General features: G+C 40.8%; 1 protein-coding gene across 6 annotated transcripts; it reads right to left on the minus strand.

The window, feature by feature from the left end:
* Window positions 1-452: 452 nt before the first annotated feature.
* Window positions 453-24,446, minus strand: poe (E3 ubiquitin-protein ligase-like protein poe). 6 transcript variants are annotated; one of them, XM_012378433.2, is made up of 43 exons: window positions 24,285-24,446; window positions 24,018-24,115; window positions 23,296-23,750; window positions 22,592-23,116; window positions 22,294-22,457; window positions 21,862-22,099; window positions 21,654-21,771; window positions 21,081-21,238; window positions 20,828-20,996; window positions 20,493-20,719; window positions 20,257-20,380; window positions 19,848-20,074; window positions 19,222-19,431; window positions 14,525-19,033; window positions 14,287-14,444; window positions 14,063-14,209; window positions 13,946-13,978; window positions 13,412-13,610; window positions 13,148-13,337; window positions 12,682-13,065; window positions 12,142-12,605; window positions 11,924-12,037; window positions 11,585-11,797; window positions 10,071-10,247; window positions 9,825-9,999; window positions 9,598-9,748; window positions 9,290-9,518; window positions 9,058-9,207; window positions 8,672-8,974; window positions 8,353-8,579; window positions 6,273-8,040; window positions 6,039-6,200; window positions 5,300-5,924; window positions 5,031-5,221; window positions 4,092-4,268; window positions 3,491-3,907; window positions 3,019-3,414; window positions 2,802-2,936; window positions 2,362-2,703; window positions 1,685-2,139; window positions 1,249-1,573; window positions 1,006-1,165; window positions 453-855 (listed from the first exon to the last, which is right to left on the minus strand). In XM_012378433.2, exons 1-43 carry the CDS (start codon window positions 24,404-24,406, stop codon window positions 791-793), a joined length of 15,876 nt encoding a protein of 5,291 aa, XP_012233856.2. In that variant the 5' UTR covers window positions 24,407-24,446; the 3' UTR covers window positions 453-790. The 6 variants fall into 6 exon arrangements, with proteins under 6 accessions (XP_012233856.2, XP_067206042.1, XP_067206041.1 ...); XM_067349941.1 differs by having other exon boundaries at window positions 12,142-12,608; XM_067349940.1 differs by having other exon boundaries at window positions 21,081-21,259.
* Between the last annotated feature and the right edge of the window lie 368 nt (window positions 24,447-24,814).

Raw genomic sequence — 24,814 nt, forward strand, 5'->3', positions numbered from 1 at the left:
AATTGTACGCGACAAAAACTTTATGAGAAAACGGAGGCTATATACGTAGACAATAGTGTGTCAACCTCTCATATAACTTACTGTTAGCAGTAACTTCATTAATCACATACAGTATAAGTAGCTATTGTAATAGCGAGCGAAGAAACATTTACAAACGATCATACGCTGTCGCCGATCGTACACCATTCCTATATAATGTATCGTAACAGTATTTGCTATTGCACTAATGGTAGTAAAAAAGCTGTTAGTATAAAAATTGTGGTTTTATTAATCAACCGTCAACCTTTATTTTCCCTAATTAAATTCAGAATGGATAAATTTGGCACAAAGAACTGATTGCGATTTTCTTACCCTTGTTAATCTTTTTATTTTTTTGTTTCCTGTCTAAATAATTATATAACAGAGATATTATAATATTAATGGTAAAATATAAGGTTTCAGAAATCAGTATATTATATTTAAACACCTTTATTTAGTTGCATTTTATTAAAGCACAAATTCTTCCATATACGTACACATTTGTCTACAATTAAAGATTTAGCAGCAGTAAAGAATAATTTATAATAATTTATAGTAATTCTTATTCCTCATAACGTAATTTTTTACCCTGAAAAGTTTTATCATATTAGAACTATCACATTCAATCAACTTTTATTTAACATGAGACACGAAAATCCTTTCGATATAAAAGTCTTGAAAATGACTATATTGATTGAACGAGAGAACAAAAAAGAAAATTCCGATGATAATAACAATGTCGTAAGCTACATAAAGAGAACTTCCAGTATCTTCAAGCGAGGCGTCGCAGGATATCGTTAATATACGTAGAAGGATTTCTTACATCTTCTAACAAGCCTGGAAGAAAATATTCACTTTTAACATTTAGACAATTAAAAAATTTCATACAAAAATAAAAGTCAATAATTTGTAAGAAATTCAATTTAAGTAGAATTTGAAATATAACATTTAAATCTTTCAATATTTCTTGTGCGTTTACAAACTTACCAACAATATCGCAAAACTCTTCAAATGATGCGCACGGCAATAATTCATCGCGATATGACGAGAGCACGCGTTCCGAGGCTTTTAACATGGCTTCATCATTATGCCTGATATATTCAGCGAGAACCGAAGGCCACTGGTCGTCGGACAAAACATTTACTTTCTGTAAGTATAAAAAAAATATTTAAATAAATAATTATAGCCTTTCGATAAACATAGTTAAAAATGACTTGAATTTGCTTTTACCTTGAAGAAGTTTCCGTAAATACAATCCACTAGACCGAAGAAGATTAGAATGTTTTTGTAAACGGTATATTCCTTGGTGGTTGGTTCCATGATGGTCTTCGTAGTGGCTGAGGGAGACACGTAACGTTGATGTGCGAGAACGAGTAATCGATTGAGATGTGTAAGCCTATGCGACTTCCAACGAGCGGGCGTAAGCAAGAGCAGCGAAAGCGTGCACTGATACAATGGGCCCTCCGCTTCGTAACAACTGTCGAGCCACGCTGAGCCTGGAGGAACTTCTACATAGGTCATCAAAGCTTTGTCTTCTCTAGCTGCAGATCGTGTTCTGCAAGCAAACATTAATTGTGTCATTGTGTGTACGTTTTAATCTCCTACTTTCTTGTTTTGAATTTTGCAATTATCGATAATTCTCAGTACGTTATTAAAATGTACTTACGTATTAACGACATACAAAGCCATGTGTATTAAATACGGTATTATATGCATATTGGATTGGGGACCTCCACCGCCAGTGTCCTCGTGGAAACTCTTTTCTTGAGCGAATCGTAGAAGGAGCAGCTTCAAGTCGTGAATAGTCGACGAATAAGATATATCACGGTGACTAGTGCATTCTTGCAGATAGGTATTATGCCTGGCTAGACAGCTGGCGAAAGCGGATTCTGGAACCTGCGGACCCCATAACGGCAGCAATCCATTGCATTTCGTGTTTGCGTTTTGCAGCGCCGCGCTTTCCCATTCATCTCTAGCGCGAGCCAAACGCACGGCCGACATATGGCAATCTACGTGGACTACGTTGAAATGCGTGACGGTCGTGTAGCCTACGGTTTTTCGTTGTTTCGTCTCGAATTCTTCTACATTACAACGCTTCGTGAATGTGTAAACGCCTAGCACCTGTAGCAGATCGATGATAACGAATGAAATGGGTAAATAAGATAAATAAAATATGTAGAGACTTATTAAACCATCAATATTTTTGCCAACAAAAATCGATTTCAAATTTCTCGAAGAAAAATATTATTTATGTGCTACTAATTCAGAGACATTTTATATAAATAAAAATATATCTTCTTTTTTTTATTTTTTATAAGTAATAAAACAGATGAAGAATATTACCATGTTCGGTTTGAACTTATATCCCTCGCGACAGATAACGCAGATCAGTCCAGTCTCGTCGCCCAAGTCTTCCATCTGCTGAAGAATCGTTCCACTAGCAGTGACCTGGCCCTTATCGTTCGTCTGCATGCCAAGCGCGCCCAGCTGCCTCTCTCGCATCGCCATAGCTAAGCGTTTCTTCTCGCTGCGCGTGTGCTGGCGCGCTTCGTCAATAAGTTCAGCCACCCGCTTGTTGGTGCACAACGCTTCCAACAAGTTCTCCGCCAACGAGCCAACGTGCTCGTTCGAAGACACTTGCTCCAGTCTATGGATTATGCTAATAGTTACTTGCGAAACTGTCAACTGCAAAGGAATAAGAGAATGACACGTTACATTAATTAAAGAATCATATCATTATTAATAAAAAAGGATTGTGAAATAGAATTTACTGTCTGCATTACCTGAGTCGGCTCGTGATCGGTGGCCAACCCTGTGAGGAACCGTAGAATATACTTCAGAGCTGGTTTCGATATGAATTCCTTTAGTTCGTCGCTATCTGTGCGTAACAGCGTTGGCTTAACACACGGCGCGTGCACCTGCAACGACGCAAAAGCACGAGAAAAAGTTTAGCTAATTCTACGTAACACACTTTTACACTTATGAGTGTGCTTTACTTACAGTGATATACTCGAAGGCATCTTTCACTATACCCATACTAATGATATAATCCTTCAGCGTATTACCAATCGCATTGCGTTCGATGCCTTGAGTGAGCGTGCAGAAGAGCTCGAGCTTCTGCTCGTCTTCGGGCGTGTGCTCGAAATCGAACTTGTAAAAGTTCAATACAGGCTTGAAGTAATCGCACAAGAGGGCCATTTTCTCTTTGTTGCCGTAAGTCAGCGCTGCCAGAACCCTCGCGAGGTGGGCGAGCACGCTAGTACTTTGCCTGACTGCTGTGGACTGCGTGCACGATAGGAGTGCCTTAATGTGTTCCGGGCCACCCAGAGTGCGCGAAAACGCTTCGAAGGCGTTGAATGGCTGTGACGCTGCATTTGCCAATATTGTTTCCATAATCTGAAACCAATAAGAAGGGTTTAACGTTTGATATCGCAATATCGAGCAAAAGCAATTGCTTTGCAATAATACTTACATCCAATAATTGTTCAGTGACTTTTGCTTGAGAATTTTCAGATTCTGTAGCAAGACAACGTTGAAGAACATCCAGAAATACGGTGACTGCTCCCAATTCGGGTTTGCTCAGAACTTCTTGATTCTTCTTGACCTTCACGCACAATCTGAACAATTTCAATAGCACTTGAAGAAGGGGCCTTGCTCGATTCACGTCGATTATCGCCGCTAATCTGTCCAACATAACTTGAAGACCGCCGCAATCTGCTAGCACGTTTGCCATTTTGTAAACTTCTTCGTTGTTCACCTCCTGTTCGCTGCTAGCGTTCAATGTTTCCACAAATTCTTCGGTTGCGTCTCCAAGAAGGCCGCGCATACGATATATCACGCGCATGGCGTCGCATTCGCCGCCCTCTAGCACCCAAATCTTTTTATAAACCTAAAAAAAAAAAAAAAAATAGTTTAAGTAACTTAACGAAAATAATGCACGTTTTTAAAATTAATTAATGACCAAATAACTAATAAAATTAATTAGTTTTCTAAAAAATAGGCACATATATCCGTTTTATATTCATATAAATATCTTAATATAATGTTTATATGAAAAATTGTAGCGATTTTACCTCTTTAACTGGAAGATCCAGACTAATGATTTTGTTGTTAACGAGAAGCTCCATTCCATTATCGTCTTCTAGAAGTGCAACCAACTCACAATCCTGGCAAATCTTGTTTTTAACGTCTCTCATAAGTGGACCGAGTCCAGGTTCTAAACTGCTATAAGGATTTCCTAACATCCTCCCCTACAAAAATGTAAACCATAAAAATGAATAAAATGTAAAATACTGCGATGCATTGAAATTTTATATTTTAAACAAAAAAATAATTCGGAACGTTAATCAGCTAGTATATCTCTTAGGAAAATTTACTTTAGACTGGCCTAAAGTTTATTAAAATTTTGTTTAGTAACTTTAAAAATTTGAAAAGTTCTTTTAAGTAACTATAAAATTTTTCAAGTTTTGTTTAAGTTATTTCAGAGTTTTAAAAATATCCTTGAATTTTTGCTTCTTTAGTTACTGAAAACATAAAGTTCATGAAAAGTATCTAAAAGTTTATGTGAAGTAATTTAATGGTGGTGTTTAGTAACTTAAAGTTGGCGTAAAAGTAAGTAAAAGTTTGTGTAAAGTAACTTCAAGTAACTTCAAAGTTAAGTTTTGGTCCTTGCATTAACCTGCAGATTAATTGCAAATTCTTTTTCCTTGTTTATTACTTCTATATTACACATTTGTATTCACTAATATTAATACTGGGAAAATTTACTATATAAAACTTTTAAAAAATAATTTAAGAACACTTTTTCATTTGTTAAAGAAATTTTTAAAAGTTTTTGAAGAGTAAATCCTATGTTAAAGTGTTCAAATTTACTCTTCAAAACTTTTAAAAAGTTCTATAGTAAATAAAAAAGTTTTCTCAAGTTATTTTCTTTAAGTTTTAAAAAGTAAATTTTCCTAAGGGATGTCATGTTCTAGACTTGTGTAAAAATAACAGATGGAAGAAATGCTCACCTGCAAGAAATCTTCCTGCTGTGGATCCTTCTCGAGCGTCAAGAAAAATTCCCCAATGTCATTTTCCTCTGGATAGATAATCGAACATAATCTCTCAAATATGAATACCGGGGTACGAACGTCTTGAGGATTTTGCTTTTGTATCGTTTCCACGCAAATCGCCATGAATGCCTTCGTTTCCTCTTCAGTGCCTAATATGGCAAGATAGATATATTACAATCTAAATTGATTTAAAAAATGCTATAAAATATAAAAAGCTGTAAGATTACCAGAAGTCATTTCTTCTAAGAGTTCCAACAGCTTCTCTTGCGTATCATCGATCAGTCTGGTGCGTTGAACAACGAGTCTCCTGAGTGACAGGTAACCGTTTAGGACAGCGCCGACTAGTCGGCCCTTGTACTGCTGCTTGATATTTTCCTGTTCCAAGAAGGTCGCCAGAAGTTCCGTGAGCATTTTCAACGAGTATCCCTGAGCGAGGTCGCTAGTTAACGTGGTTTCTTCCAACCGATGTAATTCCTCTATTTCACGAGTTAAGAGATCCGCCAATAAAGTCATTACGCCGCGTACTGCCAGGAATTGTTTCCAAGGTGACTGCCTGATTAAGCTTTGATACAAAGTAAGGAACTCGGTGCTACTCTCGCCGGCGGAGCGCAGCTCCTCCAAATAGCACGTCAGCAAAACCAAAACCTCCTTCTTCCTCTCCGTGCCTTGGCACAGGCTCTCGATCATATTGCAAGCGACTTGCCGCGCCAGTCGGGAACTGGGATTGAAAAGGACTTCTTTCAACCAGGCACCGTCGGACAGCTTCAGCGGTTGAGCGCCTTGCTGCCTCATGCAACGTTGATGCCATCTGTGTCCGTATTTTTCCATTAGGTACAACATTCGAGCTTCGTCCTGAAATAAAAATAAATTATAAAACGTTAAGCGTCTTAATTTTCTAGGATACATATTTCGTAATCTTGTAATTAATAATTTATTTTAATTTGCTTGTTTATATTTCACGCTAACCTTTTTAAGAGACTTAGTCGAGGATGAGTCTGTCTTCTTAGCCGGCACGCGACGTAGCCATTCGGAATAGGAATGCTTGGGATCGCCGCTGATCCACTTGCTCACATCAATGCTGATGCCTTCCGGTGGTTGCACCGTCGCCAAAGACTCGATAGTTTTATCCTGAAATAGAAATCACATCGTGAAATTATATACATTACGAACGGGAAGAGTTACGATCGATTAAACACCCACTTTATTTTTCTTGGAAACTGGCTGATCCGGTTTAATAAGACCTTGCAAAATTTTCAGACACGGTAGGATGATGCTTTCCATTACAACGGGACTCTTTGACTCCTTGCAAGCCGTCAAAAACAGCTGCATGACGCATCGCAGTTTCTGTTCCCAGCACGAGTCCTCCTTTTGCACGAGCGCCGCGAGGAGCGCCATTTCGTGTCGCACAGCGACCGAGAGATCAGGGGTGGCGACACGTCCGCGAAGCGTCAGCGTGATTCGATTAGTCAGAAGCGAGCATATCTCTTTGGTCGACTGCGCGTTGTCCCTCGTGACCAGGCACAGCAGCTGTCGCACCTCCTCCTGCATCTGCACCGTGCCCTTTCGCAGATTGTGCTCCACGAGCTCTTGAATCAGTCCTTGTTTGCAGAGAACGTCTCTGGCTACGCTGTTCGTGGCCAGCGCGCGCAGCAACGTCAGACAGTGCTCCGTGGCGGCGGACGCGCAACCATAGCAGCGTCCGACCGGTGAGACTATCGCTTCGTCCTTCGTGACGTCGGTCGCGCTGGATGTGCTGTACGACAACTGCGAGCTGCTCTGACCCCGCTGGTTCCTGTCGTAGGCGACAAGCTCCCGGCGGCAGGCTAGAACGCGTTGAATAATCTTGCTGAGCTCCTCGAAGGACGTCTTGCACTCGCCGCAGTACCTCTGCGCGAGCAGCTGTATCGCTCTGTTCACCTGAGTGCTGCCGGACACCTGTATGCCGTCCTCCAATCCTCGGTCCAAGCGATGCTCGGATATCTTGATGAGAAGCATCTCCAGCGTCGGCTTGTTGGATATCAAGGTCTTGTACACCCTGTCCGCCTTCTCTAGAAGCGTATTGATGGTCGCCACGGTCTTCTTCCGATCGTCGTCGTTCTCGATGGGATCGACGGCGCAGCACGGTCGGCCGGTCAGAGTATAATCGAACTTGGCGTACTTGCAGAATCCGCAAGCGTGGCACAAGAACGGGTCCTTCTCGTCGTAGTTGATCGCCCGGCACTTGTGGCACTGGAACACGTTCTCGCCGCAATTCGCGCAAATGCCGGGATTCGCCGGCACGCTGGCGGAGCACCGCGGGCACTGCAGCGTCTCGGACGACGCCTGAATGTTCTCGTAAAAATCGGCGTACTCGATCATGAGGTTGCAGGCTACTATCGGCAGGGGGAATTCCATTTTCACCTCCGTCTGGCCCTGGGCGAGCGTGATCTTCTTCGCCTTGTGCCACATCGCCGGCTTGTTCTTCAATTCCACGACTGCCTGCACCGATCGATTGTTGTAATAGACGTTGATGGTGCGAACCATTTTCGTTCTCTTCAGATCGCCGATGCGTAGAGTGATGCGGCTGATGGTATGACTGCCGACCAGCTTCACGATCTGCGTAGTCGTCGTAAATTTGGAATCGACTTTGATCGACGACAGCTTGATCGTCGCCATTGGCACTTCTGGATTATTGCATACAAGACAGGGTTCGCTCTCCAAGTAATAGCCGTCCAATTCGACGAATTGCGCCAGATTTACGTAAAGATTCGCGTTAGGATGCCGCGCGAGCAATTGATTCTGAGCGTGCAGAACGGCGACTGCCTGCTCCATGTAAGTGTGCATCTTCTTTCCGGCATGCGGCGTTTTCAAACAGAAATAGCCAAGCAAATCGACAAACTGCGCTGCTTTCCTGCCATAAGCTGGCAGCAGAGGCCACAAACGCCATAGAAGATCCAGCAAGACTTCCTGATCGGTCGGTCCACAATTTCTGAAAGTTGAAATATACATTTTATATTTTATATCATATTTCATATTTTATATTCACATTTATTAATATTATTCTTACTTTGATTATTACGAATACTTTATTTTTACTTTATTTAATTAGCCCTTTCGATACAGAACAGTGCAATGAAGAAACACTCTGTGTGGCCGGAATAAAAATAGCAGTAACAAGCGCTGTGAGCGCATATATGCGCCAACAGGCCAAAATAATTTCTTTTCCTGAGCGCACATATGTGCCGACAGTACTCGAAAGATTAATTAATCTATTTAAAGAATAGAACGATTAATAACTCACTTGTAAATTGCAAGGATAAGAGAATGCGCTTGCCAACGAACGTTTGTATTATTCGTCTCAAGAAGGAAAGTCTGTATAAACTTCATCAACAACGTTGGATGCACTTGCTTCTGAATTTGCTCGACTAGAGTCAAACATTGGGCTTCTTCAAATTTGGCTTCCGTATCAGAATCCTCCGATTTTTCGCGTTCACGCCTTTCTTTCGTGCCAGTTGTTGATTTAGATTCCTGATTTAAAATTATATGAACATTAATATACATACAAATATATATATTTGTTAATATTAGAATTTTGCAATTCAATACATTGTTATATGTACCTTCGATTTAGTATCTTTAGTTTCTTTAGCTTTGTTGTTCGAGCAAATGGCACACTGCAGCAACTGCAACACCGTCGGGCTTACGCCTTCGTCTAAGAGCGTCGATATGGCAAAGAGATACGATAAGACGGTGTTCTGCTTTAAGCAAAACCGCTGCCAGTTTCCTGTACGACTGGTAGCAATTTCCACGCAGCACTTGAGATGCTCGATCAGTTCCACCAACGAATCATAAGGTAGATTGATGGAATGTGGACGTGCGTGCAGCGGATCGTATCCGCCGGTGGTACAACATTGCTGCACGGACTGGCAACAAGAGTTCAATAACTTAGCGAATTTAATTTACAGTATTATAAAACACAAACAGTAATATATTTTGTATAACTCACCTGAACGTGAGATATGAGGGCATGGAGATCCCGTAGTTGCCTGTACTTTTCCTTGTTGCCGCAAATGAAGAGTAGCAATTTGCGTACTTGTCGCCTGACGAACGGTGTTTGATACGACATCATGTACTCGCAAAGGTAGAAGTACCACGGCTGCAAAGATGAAGTAGAAACAATTTGTCATTCATTCTTCCAAATAAAAAAAAAAGCAACACGCTGCGAGAAAGCTAGTTACCTGTTCGAACGCAGGTTGGACCACGGTGCTTTCCGCGTATTTGTGCACCTGATACGGCAATCGTAGCACCATTTCCGTCAGCAATTGAGGATAGGGCTCGAATACATCGCCGGCATGGCCTTTGACGTATTGACGCAGGAAGAACGGTGACATATCCGGAGGCGATGTGGTGAGATGTTCCTTGAGTAATTGGCCGCCGATCATCGTGCCAGGCTCCTCTGTGCTGGTGCTAGTGAATAAAATATCTTATTTTAATATAATGAATTATAATGTGAAGTCAAGTTCACTTCGACACGCTGCAAACTTACGTTTTCCAATAGTCGAGTAAAGCCTGTAGCAGTGTCAGGCAATAATCGATGATGCCAGCTTTGCTCAAGATCGCAGCGGTGGTTTGCGACACAAAGTTTGGATTGTCCGAGGAAGTCTTCGTAGCATATTTCGAGCGAGACATAAGAACGCCTAGGAAAATAATAATGAATTAATGATAACACGTTTTGACACGTAATCGGAATAATAAAGATAATTATTCACTTACTTAGTAAACGCATAATAACCAGATGAACTTCCCTCTTATTGCTACGCTCGCATATGTTGTTCGTATCAGGCTTATCCATCTCCAGCTCTTTCACGAGCATTTGCAGCAAACGTTCCACGCAAGCTTTATCCCGTTCATCTTGCCCGTCAAGGTCAGCGGTTAACATTAACACAACCTAAAAGAAAATGGAAGCTTTAATATTTCCTCTGCTTATTTTTTCTAGCGTGGATTTGCATAAATAAGTACCTGCATAAATGGAATGGCAAGCACTCCACGAACGTTTATCAAATTGGGCACGAATTGTGTAAATCTGTCCAACAGTAAGAGCCGTATGGCATGTAATTTAACAGTAATTTCGCCAGTCGTGTCATTTTCCTGTTCAACGCCTTGTTCTTGTTCGGCGCCTTCTTCTTGCTCGGTGGTCTAATCATGGTGACAAACAATTTATAAATATAAAATGCACTTCTATCTTCTACTAATCGATATCACTGTTTCTAGTTTCCGAACTATACTTCTGAAATTCTGTTATCAGCTTTTTAGAAAAGAATCGATATGCATGCGTTAATAACATGTTTGAAATATATATGAAAATTTGCAGAGAAAGATATTATTAACGCATGCAATATGATTATTCAGTTATTGCCTTCTCGAAATAAAATCATGAATGATATCAGAGCAACAAACGAAATTGGCTCAATTTCGAGGCCTCAATGGAGTACAGTTTATGTCTAGCCAATTTATTTCAGCTTCTGTCATCTTCCTCAAAGTTCTATGCACATTTTCATTTAATCAAAATATTTCAGATATTTTATACACTTAAAGCCGGTATGAGTAAATTACGATCTGTACTCTATTCAAACTCCGACAATTAAAGGGATTCAACGAAGTCTTATAGCACGTTTGATAAAAATGTTTAATGAAATATCTGTTCAATTCTATGATATTTGATTTTTCGCAAATGTTCTTGTGGCAGTGTGGATTAAAGGCAACTTTTGAGAACGGAGGTCCAAGTCTCTAATGATTAATAATAAAATAAAAAATAAGAAAAAAAATTTGTAAAATTAATTTTTCATAAAATGTCATATTGAAGATGTATTTCATGAATCTTTTGAATATGGCACTTTTCTATGGCGATGAAATTATGCTAGTAAGAAGTAAACTCTATTTTCCAATTTTTTATAAAAAAAAAATATGCATGTTTTGCATGTACTATGATAGACGCATACAGCATGCGCAATTTCGATATATTTAATTTTGATCATTTCTCTGCAAGATTACCATTATTCTGCGATGATTTATGATGATGTGATCTCCAAATAAGAATTCAAACATATAAAGTTTTCAATAATACATATACATACATATAGATAATTTTCAAATCACTACTACATGTTATTCTTCCTACAGGAAATTTAAAATCTTTGTATGCATTACACATGCGAAAGGAGCTCATTAAATTTAAGCTCTCGGATTGGAGTTAGTTTCTAAAAAAAGAATGGACTATGAGAATCTTATAAACAATCAAGATTTTACGAAAAACTAAAGGAAATTGTGATAAATCAATTTCAAGATAACAATAACGAATAATACCGAATAAAGAAGAAGGAAAAAAATATTACATTACGAAAGGAAACAAGAACGACACACTGATAAATTGGAACGCGAGTATCGTATCCAGTCGCCGCCGCTGCTTCTCCTGCTTTTCATAATATACGTAAATCTGCTATGTAAACCTGTACTACAGAGTACACGGAACTTACAGTGAAAGTCGTGGGAACATCTAGAGTATTAGTTTCAGAGCGTGGCGCTTGATTGACTCCAATTCCAATCGGAGGCATAGCATTGTCAGGAGCATTGTCTCCGTATGCGGAGCTCCTGCCAGAAACATTATGCTCCCCTGTCATGCTGTCAACGGCGCTGCCTCCGCTATCGCTTCCACCGCTCTCGCTACCCTTGCTACCACCACTACCACCCTAACATAAAATGTGTCCCAAGCGTTACTACGATATGTGCAAGTACTAAGACTCTGTTGATCCACGTCCACATACTTTCGGTGAATAGTAGTGCCAAGGCAGACTATGCCAAGGTATACAACTCACTTGCTCGGCGGGTGATGTGCGAAGAGTGCTACCGTCAGTAGCGGCGGTTGAGCCCTCGTCGTCGGAACCGCCCGCGGAAGCAGTCGTGTCGGAATAATGTCCGCCTTCTTGGCCCTGGTTTACGAAAAAACATCAAAGCGTTGAAAAAAAAATCACAATCAAAAATATAAAATCTGAACGGTACATTTGTAAAGACGATAGACGCGAAAGAACATTACCTGAGCGGCGTTCGGGACTTGAACCAAGCCTTGCGTCGCTAAACTTTGCAAGCTTTGCAGCGCAGACCCGCTCAGATTTTGCAGACTCTGTATACCCTGCAGATTGGGGAAGCCTTGCTGGAATCCCTGTCGCAGCGCCTGCAGATCGGCGCCTCCCTCGTGATCCTGCAAGCTGAGAGCTATCGCGAGTTCCACCATCGCCTCGTCGTCGGCGTCGGGCGGGACGTCGAGCAGCTGCGGGAAATTGCCCGCGCCGAGCATAGCCGCCAACGGTTCCAGCGGATGATTCACCACTCTCGCGGCGGCTGAATTCTGATTGCCTTCGGCGCCGAGTATAGCCGCTACTCTGTCCACCGCTTCGACGGCTTCGATGTCGAACTGCTGCTCCACGTCGCGCTCCACCGTGTCTTGCGACGCCTGCGATGGAACCGACGCGGACTTTTCTTCGGTTTCGGCGACAACGCCTACTTACAAAAGTATCAATGTGATGATAACGAAAAACAACGATCGAGTATACAAATTCGATTCTGTTTCTTGTACCTGGAGTGCTGCAGTTCGGTGGACTCGGTATGTACACTCTTCTGCGTCTGTATCTTGGTCTAAGCACTCTGATCACCGCGTGCTTCGCGCTAAAACTAATGGTGGTGTCCGACGACAGCAACAATTGCAGATACAATTTAGCAGCTATCGGGGTGTTATTTTCCACGTCGCATATTGTGAAAGCGTGAATGATTTCCACGATGGCGTGAACCGTTCCCTCGGTGTGCGTCAGTCCTGGCACCACCACTGGAGCGAGCGCCATATTTTTTGGATAAGCCATGTGCAAGGACCACAGTATCTCCATCAGTTGGATGACCAAATGTTGATTTCCGTCCGTCTTCGCGCGCGAATGAGCCTCTAAGCGATCCTTCTCGAAAACGGGTACTAAAAATAAATTAAATTAGCGCTTTCACGCGTTTTTTTTTTTTTTTTTAATTCTTACGTTTAAAAATAATGCGACACATACCGGTGCCTTCGTCGATCGAATTGTTCGCATATTGTTCAGCAAACTTCGCAAGATTGTGCGGACGAGAAACAGCGATAGCACGAACGATAAGTACAAGTCTGTAAAAGTTTTCCGCGTCTATATCCGCAGGATCATTAGCCTCCCGCATCGCCTTCAGGGACTCAAGCACATGCGATAACAATGAATGATCCTGAAAAGCGCGCAGAAAAAAATGTAATAAATGTAATCATTGAAAATATAAACGTATAATTGATCGTTGTATACCTTGTGAAAATGATAAGCTTGCTTAGTAATGTGAAGAGCAGCCAGCAAAGCTGTCGTATGCATCTGCACTGACGGTGGCGTAGGTAATATTAACAATCGCGACGCGACGTCGATAGCCGTAGTCTTCAGCGAGGGTTTGTCATCGTTCGATGATAAGATGAACGAAGACTCCAGAACTTCAAGAATGCTGGATATCATTCTGTAAATTTAGAAAATTATTATTGTAATAAATACGTGTTAAATTCACTGATTAATTCATATTCATTAATACATATTAATTCACATTCATCACATATTAATTTTATGTAATTTAAATTGGTACAATTAGTGATGCAATGGTTTGTTAAAAAAAAAATAACTTCAATTCTTAATTAAATTATCATTAGAATTTGTTTCGCATACTGTCAATCAAGGATAAATCTTTTTCTTTTCCCGTAAAATTTGCATGATTTAATAAAATTACTGTAACACCAATTGTCAGATCTATCCTTTTACTTCATTTTTATGATAATAAAAATTACAATAAGTCCTTACCTTTCTATATTAATCGAACTATCCTTTGTCGTTCTGATACATAGATTAAAACATACTTTCTTTATAAAATAATTAACTTGCTATAATATTTCACATAAAAAAATTTTTTTTACATACTTATCAATTGAAGACAAGGGCGCGGGAGAAACAATAGTATTATCAGCTTCATTATTGATCGTCGTCACCGGCGCAGATGTTGGTTGACAAGATTGGATTTCTTCTATTTCTTCAGGCCATCCAAACGCGTCCTTAGTCTTACCATATCTTTGTAAAACAAACAAAATTTAACATGAATCTCTAAAAGATTATATAATACACAGTAGCATTACAATTATACTAACATTTTTATAGAATCAACCATAATAACGCCCTCTGGATCTTGAGACGGTCCGAAAGTGATCGTTAATTTTTTGTCAGCTTGAAGACTTTCCTCTCTCGTTAAAGGAATATCGAACCAACGACTTCTAGTCAACGTAGTCCGAATGCTCCTTCCAAATACCTGACACAGGGACAATAATTATTAACACAAATTGTGGAATTCAAGAACTTCATATATCGTATATAAATATTTCAACTCACTTCGACGTACAGAGGCGCCCTCTGAATATCCTGGTTGCCGAAGAGCACTCTTATTCCCGTCATCACCAAAATCGCGTCGTTGTTCGTGACTTCGACATTGAAGCCCATCGCTTTCGTGGAGACCACGTACATTCCGGTGGTGTTCAGGCGATGCTTGATCTGCGAGACATTGTAGATCTGCAGTAGATCGTTGCCGCCGAATTCCACGTCGTTCATCACCTGACAGTGCTCGAAGAAGTCAATGGGGAACGTGATGGAGCCCGACGGCTTTCCCATCTTGTTCGTCTTCTTCTTCCGCGTCGGCTTGATGCCGGCGGTGGTGCTGATCGGCTGCACGGTGGACGACATCCAGAATCCGGTTTGCTCCATGCCGGCCATGTAGATTCTCAGACTGCCGTCCTCGCACAACAATATCAGAGTCGTGCGGTGCTCGGCGTTCGAACTGGGATGCCGGATCGCGACCATGTCCATGATCTTCGCCTTCGCGGGCACAATCTTGATCTCCTGTATCATAATCGTGTCGGGTTTGATCATCAGTATCACGGGATTGTTGCTGGTCTGCAGGATCGAGCACACCAATCCGGGATGATTCGCCACCTCGCTCCATTGGCACAAAGGCTGCGGCTGGTTATTGTTGGATTTGTTCCCGTTCGTCTTGTTACTGGCGAGATTGATTTGGAACACCACAGTAATGTCGGAGTCCATGTGCTTCAGCGGCGCAATGAAGCTCTTGCCGCAGGCGTAACTGAAGAACAACAGCTGCAGAGCGTGGGAGTAGTAAATGGAGACTCCGCCACCGCCCACCTGACCGTTGTCCTTTATCTCCGGATGATAAACGTCCAAGGTGTTCGTAACGTAGAAAGCACCGTGCTTGGCTTGGCTCTCCTCGTCCATCACTTGGCTGTAAATATATCCGGCGGAGGACATGAGCAGCATGTGGAACGTGCCATCCTCCGCGTGCATGAAGGTGCAGTCTCTTATCTTTCCCGTCGGCACGAGGAAGTAGTACTGCGGGCTCAGCGCGTCCTTTCCCAGGTCGTAGATTTTCACGAAATCGGCGGTGACCAGCGCCAGCTGAGTCTGCGCGCCGGGAAGCCACAGCGCCTTGATGATGAAGTTTCCACTTTCGAGCTGGGGATGCAGGACCAGGTGATCCGACACTGTTCCCGAGCTGTTGAACGTAAGCACATGGCAATCCTTGAAACCGCAGACGGCCAGGAAGTCCTCGTTCCACTGATTTCCGGTGACGGAAAGAACGGTGAAGGGTACCGGAGCCGAGGCGAGTCTCGTCAGAGTCAACTTTCTCTTGGAGGAGTCTGCTTGCTTCAAGAGCGCGCTAAGCTGCAGCACCGTTATCTTTCCCTTTTCGTGTGAGACAGCCAGGTGCTGCCGTTTGCCGTGCGGAGACGACAGACAGCACATAGCGACACGTCGTATCATATGAGCGGACAGCAGCTGTCTGATCGTTTGACCCTGATCTCCCGAGTAATTCATCCTGACGTTTTCAAACGCGCCTTCTTGAGAGCCCAAGGTTGGCAGCATAAGCTGGTCCGTATGCTCAAACTTCTTGTCGAGTGTGTGCAAATGCTTGAGCGCCAACTGAGCTCGCGCGTGACAGCCGACTGGCGAGTAGCGCTGACAAGACGCGTTCACCGCAGGCACTAACGCACGCGTCAGATCCACCAGCGAAGACACCAATCCGCTCTTCCACAGCTCCGAGTATATCCAGTCCTTGGACGACTCGAGCTGCTTGACCAGATACGCTTGGCGCTGTGTGTCGCGTCCGCTCCTCTCGTGCTTGTCGTACAGATGCACGGGGCTGGATGCCCTTCGGCGCAGGCTGCTCGTAAGAAGCAGATTGCTTTCCGCGGGAGCGCCGACATTGTTGTACGGTATGTTACCGCCCACTTGATGCTCCGAGCTCTGCGGGCTACGCTTCGTCAACGCTTGACACGATCCGTCGTCTTTGGCGCCGCAATCGCAAAAGAAGTTGCCGTATTTAGCGTACGTGACGTCGTGGCCGCGATGACAGACTCGGGCGCACACTGTGCACACGCCGACGCCGTCGACCATGTTGCAGGTGTGACAGTGGTACCAGTGTTGATTCATAAACTCCTTCTGCGTGATCGTGAAGGTGCACAGCTTGTTGCAGAGGCTGTCCTCGTCCGAATCCTCGGCCGCGCTGTCGTCGTCCTCGTGCGGAATCTCGTCCACCCAGTCGCTGTCGTTCACATCGTTGCTCGGTAGAGCGCCCTCCCACGGCGGGCTGGTGGCCCGATCCTGCGACTGCGCCTGCTGCGGACAAATTGCGCCCACGATGTCGGCTATGTAGTTGAGCATGCAGCAACCCGCCTCGATGTACGGCGACGGCTTGTCGAAGGTCTGCGGATCCTTGTTCATAATCTGCTCCTTGCAAAGTTCCACCCACTCGATGGCGGCTCTGAACAGCAACGTGTGTCCTTTCTCCGATCCAGCGTCGGCCAGCGTGGACATTATGTGCATCAATTCCGAGAACCGATTCCCTTCGATGGTGGGAGAGAGAATGTGATACGCCAACGGTATGAGAGCCTGAAGTATGGTTATTGAGACGCTCGTACTGACGTTGCTTTTATCCTTCACTATGTAATTGGTGAGCGCGCGCAAGAAACGACTGTTCTCGTGGCTCGAATGCTGCTCGTCGTTATTAGTCGCGGGCTGATTGCTAGAACTATCGGAAATCGTCCACTGCGCCTGCTCGTTGTTGGACGCGTTATTTCTCTCATCTGGCTTCTGACTCTCTTCCGACGCGCCGGAGACAGTTACCAATGCGTTCGTAGTGCCGACTGTGTGCGTCGGTGCATTCGTTGCAGGAACATTCACCGGTACACTCGTTGCTCCTAATATAACGTGTCTCAGCCACGTTTGCAGCTTCTCGCTTTCGACATTGGCGAAGCTGGCCACCGAATTGCAAAGGCGATCCAGCGATCCGTCGCTCGATTTCTCGGCTGTTCTGAATAGTACGTTGAAAAAGTGCAAAATGTACGTGCTGAACTGCGGCGAAGCTTGAAGCGACGTTATGGACAGCAAAACGGACACGAGGCTGTGATTTGTGTCCGGTGCGAAGAACAAATCCAAAGCTTTGCATCCGAGAGGCTTCTCCAGCAGTCGCTCCCAATATTTTATGCACTGCTTCAAGATCTCCTCGTCGATAACAATGTTGATGGTTCCGTCCGCGTTGTCGGTGTACTCGATTATCAGATTGTAGGTGTGATTTAGCACAAACAGGTGCTCTCGCAAATGCCGCGCCTCATTGTCATTATCCTGGCCTAATAATTTGGCCAGAGTGTTCGTGGCCATCTCACGAAGATAATCAGTGCGTGCGTCCATCGACAACGCGATGAGAATGTCCACGGCCTGAGAATGCGTGTCGGATTGTTGTTCCGGGGCTGTCGCGGGCGTGATGTACTCCATCATAAACGAGACCAAGCAATACAGCAGGTTCTTCAGTGACGGATTGATAGAGAACGTCGGATGTTCCGACAAGGAACTGACATGGTAATTGACCGTGTTAAAAATGTAGCTCTCCGCCGGTATTATATCGTTCGCGTACGTGTTCCAAGGCACGGGAGCAAACACGATGCTCTTCCACTTATCCAGCGCGGACTTGATACAGCTTGGCAGGGACGAAACCAGCGACGATTCCGTGCCCCAATTTGCGCCCGCCATCGACAGGATGTTATCCAGAATCAGATAGTCCCGTATGCCGTATTTTCCATCTTCTTCGGTAGACTCAAACGTGTGATACAATATGTTGGATCGGCACGACAACAGAATCGCATCTGTCAGTGACAAGATGTGTGGCAGAATTTCGATTATCATTTTAGTCCTGTTATTCGAAGGCGCGGGATCTGTGTTCTGCGTGCTCTTGGAAGTTTCGATGTTCTCGGTGGGATTCTTCGATATGCTCTCATCCATGAGGACTTGTAATTTTCCCACAACTGCGGCTAGTATACATAAAGAACCAAGCTTTGGCAACGACGTTTTTAGCATTATCTCGTCGGTAACGTTGTACTCGGGTTTGAGCGAAACAATACAATTCTTTGCAAGAGTGACGTCGTATTTTAGAGAGTTCACGGTAGACGATACTGTCTTCAACAAATTTTCGGCGTATTGCGTGTACATTCCCTGCTTCACTAAACAATCCTTCATCCAGCCGGTGAAAGTTTTATACGCAGCTCTCGGTCCCCATATCAACGAATGCAGCAGCATAGGTCCAGCCGGTATCTCCTCGCCAAGAGCGAGCTTATTCATATACGGAGTCGAGGGGGGTAACATCAGCAACAACTCCCAACATATAGAGAAACAGTACTGAATTGCGCACAGTCCAGTGAAGGTAATCTTTTCCTTATTGTCAGCACCATTTTTTCTGTGCATATCAGTTTGATTGAGCACGTTTAGGATGTCAATCAGTGCGTCAACCAAGAGAGGATATTTCATTTTATCTGGCGTGCCCAAAATAAAGTTGCAGGCCTGTAGAACGTAACAAGTATGTTTTGTATTACGTGCTCTTCAAAAGATTGTTGTAGATAAAAAATAAACTCTTCAAGAAAAAGTTTTTCTATCTGTATAATATTAGATTTTTTATCATTAACAGTGCAATTTTCACTATATTTTCATTATATTTTCTGCGTAATTATGGATTTGTGTACGATACGTACCAATCCATCCAATTTCGGGGCGTCCTGATTATTAAAGTCTGTTCTCGATAAACTATAAAAACGTGGTTTCATTGAAAATTCATCCTGTGAACCATATTTACGATAATTATCTTCTATCTCTACCCATGGAGTAAAAGCCCTAGCAGTCTGTTTATTTCCGTCTTTTGTATCACATATTAAGCTTGTAGCGGAGAACAGATTCCACTCTACCTGTATAAATAGAGAGAACATGTATGTATAAACGTAATTACTACTGTTTTAATAATTGAAATAATGTAATACAATATTTTTAATATTGTAATAAATGTACAAGACGTTTACTACCACTCAGTTGACACTTTCATACTGGTGGCCCTGGTATCTTGCTATCTCAGTCATGCTGCTGAGAATTAATTTTACTTTAGCATTTAATAGATTGATGTCGATAAAAAATATTGCAGATAATAAATTAATAAAGTAAATGAGTTAAAATATTATATAATAATATTTTAACCTTCTACTATTTATTAATTTACATCGCAATACAAAATTACGACAATTAAAGATCTATAAAATGCATCTTAAAATTCATATTATATATAAATATACTGCGATATAAAAATACATAGCAAATGTGAATGTCTTACATGTTCAAGCAGTAACCGATGTGCGTCATATAGATGTTTCATCATATATTCGAGTAATAGTAACAATCGGGATAAATGCAACAGTTGAGAATCTTTCATGGGCGTTTTAACCGCTTCGCTGCAGCGCACTGCACCACTTCCTGTTACGAGTAATACAGACTTCTTCTGCATTAAATTTAAAGAATGAAATAAGAAAAGCACCAACTGCGCATGTTCTACGTTTAAATCTGCAAATGTAATTAGTAATTGATTATAATTAATTCATGTTCAAATAATATACATATTACATATATTTCAGAATTTAAGTGTATTAACAATTGTATATATCGATAAGTAAACAAATACAAAACAATAAACAAAAAAAAATTGCATATGTCGATAATTAACTGATAAGTTTGCTGTACTCTACCTTCATTCTCCGCTTCATACGTTGTTTGAGGATTGCATACATTCTCAACCATAGTTGTTACCAAACGATGCCATATGCTTATACACGCAGCTTCTCTTTCTGGCTGAGGTTTCAGTTGCAACACCTAATTACAAAAAAAATGTAATATATATTAATTATCTTGAAGATTGAAGATAAACTATCTTATAAAATTAATTTTTACACAATTACAATGCTATTAAAAAACCATAACGTACCTGTGCCAATACCCTGAGAGTTCGTGGATAAACTTGAAGAGGCCAAGTAGTTGAGCTGTTGCTTTCTGTGGACCAAGGACTCACTCCCAAATGTTGAAGTAAGGTATTTTGAAGAGATTCGCTTAGCGTATTCCACGCAAGCAAGTTGTGAGTATAACGACTTAAAGCTTGAGAAAATTCCGAATACATAGTACCCAGCGTAGCGCCGTAAAATGCGGAAATTGTGCCTAGAAGTGCAATTTTTCATAATATATTTTAATGCCAGCAAGACAAAATGTAATAAGCAAGAGAGGCATAAATTTTACATAAAATGCACAGTAATTACTTGAACTTACCTGTTTCTGTTCTAGCTGTTTCATGATCTAGATCTCTTATAATCGCTGCTAATATAATCATTTGTTGCTCGACCAAACCATTAACCACATATTCTCGAACATACGTACTCCTACTGCCAATTAAGTGCTTATTCATAAATTGGAATATTTTTGTTGCAAGCGAAATGTACTGTAAAGGAAAAAATCAATAATTAGCTTCTTCAAAATAATTTACGAGTTATGAATAAAGAAATAATTATATTTAAAAATATACTCCGTGAGGCTCCCGATTGTCTGGAACAATAGTGGTCGTGGCTGTACGTTCCGCACTTGCTTCATTATTCGTTTCTTTATTGGTATTTGTGGAAGTCTCATCTGATGGAGCAAGAGTTTCTTCAAACCATAATCCCAAAATGGGTTCGCTGTCCTCCTCTATCGACATAACAGTTTGTTCTATATATACAACGAATATACAGCGGTAAGTTAATATAGTTATCAGTATGTAAAAATCATTATGCAAGCACATTGAAGCTGCATCCAACTGTGCGCATGTAGCATATCACTATATATTTATATAAAATGCTTCAAAATTAATTCTCACGTGTCACGTATGGCAATGCACTACGATATTATATTACTTACTCCATTTTTTAAGCATTTTATAAAACTTTGAATGATGAAATAGCACCTATACATTTTTGCATTCTCACTACTAGCAGCATAATTTAACAAATTTTTAGCAGAAAAAAATCCATTTGCAACATTCCAACTACATTTTTCATAGCCAACTTGTTGAGTACTACAAATGCATATAGAGACAATATATTGAAAGAATACGCAATATTACCCTCATCAGTGGAATTCTCCGAACAACTCAAAAGATCTTCATAATATGTAGTAGAATCCGATTGACTTAACGCATCTCCTTCTAAAGGATGCTTTTGTACTCTTTTCAGTGTACAAGCCTGTTAACAAATAAAATGTATATGATTAATAAAATATGATTATCTATATCTTAAAACTAATATCGTAGTGCATGTAAAATAATGCAGTACCTTTCTGTAACTAATAGTAGCTAGATAAAACAACAAATGATTTAAGGGCACTGCTTGTAGGAACGTTACTGCTCTTTGCAGCGCTGTAGCAGTGGACAAGATGTCCAATGGCGCTGGTTCAGGAACTGCCACAACTAAATCGGTATTGGCTTCGATAGATACATCTTCGAGAAGCGCGCTCATCAAATTCAGTGCATGTGAAGCCAATGCCACTGACAATACACCAAATCCTTGTTGCCTAATTATATAAAAATATTTTTAATTTTTAAGTTAAATGTAAGATATTTTTAAATAAAATATAATTTTCTTAGGCAGTGAAAAGCCTAACAATAATAAAAGAAAATATAAGATAATATTAGAGAAAATTTCTGTAATCAAATCTTCAATTTAAAATAAAATATGAATACTGTATATAAAATATTTAATAATTACACTTTCATAAGATTCACACGTCCACTTCCATCACGAGCTTTGCTTGGTGACTTTCCTTTTTCTTCTTTTCCTTTATCTGCAGCACTGAAACTGCTCACAGTTAATTGCGCTTGCAATCCAGCGACTAGAAGCCATACTCCAATAAGTAAATGATTTTGCAGAATCTGAAATCAAGAAAACAGAGAATGTAATTATATAAAGATATAAGAACAAGATTTAAAAAATATTATAAACTAAAATAATATCATAAAGCTGATAAAATTGTGCAATATAAAGAAAGAATAAACAAGTTACTTACATGTCCTCCTGCGCGTGTGCTATTTTTGATAACATTCGATACTTGTCCGAATATTTCTAAACTCTTTTCCACAACTGCAATTGCTAAAGTATCATATTCTTCGTCGGTGGTTTTTGCATTCTGATTCGTTTGACTACTTGTTGTAGTATTTGTACTACATTTTGGTGAAACAGCATTTGTTATGCCAACTATACTTGATGCTGCTGCATTTGCAATTGAACAGTACAGACAAGACATAGTCAGCAGTGACAATTTTTCCAATTTCTCTGGTGTCAAAGGTTCAAGTATCGGAAGAGATATCACATTATGTACAATATTAATGTCACTAACAACAGAATGTAAACTGTGTCTTATTGTATGCGCTTCCGATGCATTTGCTGGCATGCTAAATCCTTTTTTGGATAAAAATACTTGGTATTTTCGCGTATAGCGTGACAAATGTGGAAGATTCAAACACATATCCAGTAAAATGTCACCTGCTCCCATATTCTGCAATGTGCTTATATTGTTTGCAACAAACATCATCTGCAATATAATAGATTTTTCAGTTTTGCTGATTTATTTGGCTTGAAGAGAGATACTTTAATTTGATTAATAATATTATAATTATATATGTAATAAAAAGATAATTTATAACAGAAAATATAATAGCAAGACACTTTACTTTGTTGGACACAAAAAATAAATATTTTATACACACAAACCTTAGAATCAGAATGTGTCTCGCCTGTAGAAGCATTTGTATTTTTGCTTCCCCCATCAATTGAACTTTCATTCGCAAGAATTGAGGATGATGAAAAGTCTTGCAATGGCATTGTCAATTGTTCAAGAATACTGGTGGATAAATCACAACGAGACCGCATAGATTCTTTTGCGGTCGGTTGAGAAGAAGGTTCCTTTTCTTTTCCACCCGATAAAACGGTTACATAAGGTGGTACTTTGGAATTATTTATTGTGGAAAGAAGAGCAACTTCCTCTGCAGATGTGAGCAAAGATTGTCCTGTGCATAATGCACGTATTGAGAGTAGTAATTGTTTTGTAGTCAAGACTGTTGACACAGTATCTCCAGGTTGTGTTTGATGTTGTGGTAGTTTGTCCACAAGATAAGCAAGCAGTACCTTGCATGCTTGACAAACAATAGGTATTTGACTTTTGACAACTGAAAAAAATGTTTTGTAAGACTTGGTGCAAAGTTGGCATATGTAAATAAGTTTATAGATAGAAAAATTCAAAGCACCTCAAAGTATTACATTATTTAAAAATTACAAGAATCATGTAAAGTAAAAAGAAAGAAAAAAATGGAGAAAGGCAACATTTATTCATGAACTTGAAGATAAAAGGTCCATCTTGTATATATATATATATATATACTATTTAAAGAATGTTTTGTATAGTCATCTACATACGAATGCGCGAGACTACTTACATGTATTCGCGCATCCACTAATGCAATCCGCTGACAAGGCAGCGACCGCCGTATAAAAGGTATCATATTGATCTTCGTGAGAGACGAATTTGTTTTCTCTGCAAGACAAGAAAAAAGAGGTGTATAATCAAATGTAATAAAATCAGAGAAATTCGATTCGTGATGAGAGGCATCCATTTCTATTCTGTCATCGGCAGCAACGTATTTTACATCATCAAGGAAAAGGTGATTTAACGAAAGTGTCCTATCGCGACAAGTCGCACTTACCTTTTAACAATGCTCTTAACGAGATCAATAACGTCATTTTTATTAAACGAGCGTGGCGATGTTGCTAATATTGGTTTCATAACTGAAGGCCACTCATCGTGACCACCACTCTTCGCCGCCATTTTCGATACTGAAGCAGAAACGCCAGATTTGAGACGCGAGCAGCATGAGGGAAGAAATACTGCACACATGCGCAAATCATGACATGTAAGCTCTGCGCTTCGGTCACTAGAAAAGAGACGTATTACTTCATCTCTTTTCTTACCGAATCGACGAAGGCAACATTATCACATCGCTCGCTTGGATGTATATACATTATTCATATATTATATATATAATAGATATAAGGACATCTAAAAACGATCTAAAAAAGACATCTTAAGAACGTCCTAAAAACGTCCTAAAAAGACATTTTTTAATTTTTCTAACGATTGGCATTCTAAATTTTGCAACAAAAAACTTTCTAAAAATTTTAAAAGAGACGTTTTAATTATTTAAGTATTTTACGAGCATCAGAACACTGATAAAAA

Source organism: Linepithema humile, chromosome 2 (assembly GCF_040581485.1).
Source record: "Linepithema humile isolate Giens D197 chromosome 2, Lhum_UNIL_v1.0, whole genome shotgun sequence".
NCBI classification, from domain to species: domain Eukaryota; kingdom Metazoa; phylum Arthropoda; class Insecta; order Hymenoptera; family Formicidae; genus Linepithema; species Linepithema humile.

Excerpts from the sequence above, each read along its gene's own strand:
- poe (XM_067349939.1), bottom strand. The coding sequence starts at position 24,406 with ATGGCGGCGAAGAGTGGTGGTCACGATGAGTGGCCTTCAGTTATGAAA. Across the intron at positions 19,432-19,847 it reads ATCGGTTACTGCTTGAACAT|GTAGAGTGGAATCTGTTCTC; the intron begins GTAAGACATTCA and ends CTATTTATACAG. Across the intron at positions 9,208-9,289 it reads TCCAACCTGCGTTCGAACAG|CCGTGGTACTTCTACCTTTG; the intron begins GTAACTAGCTTT and ends TCATCTTTGCAG.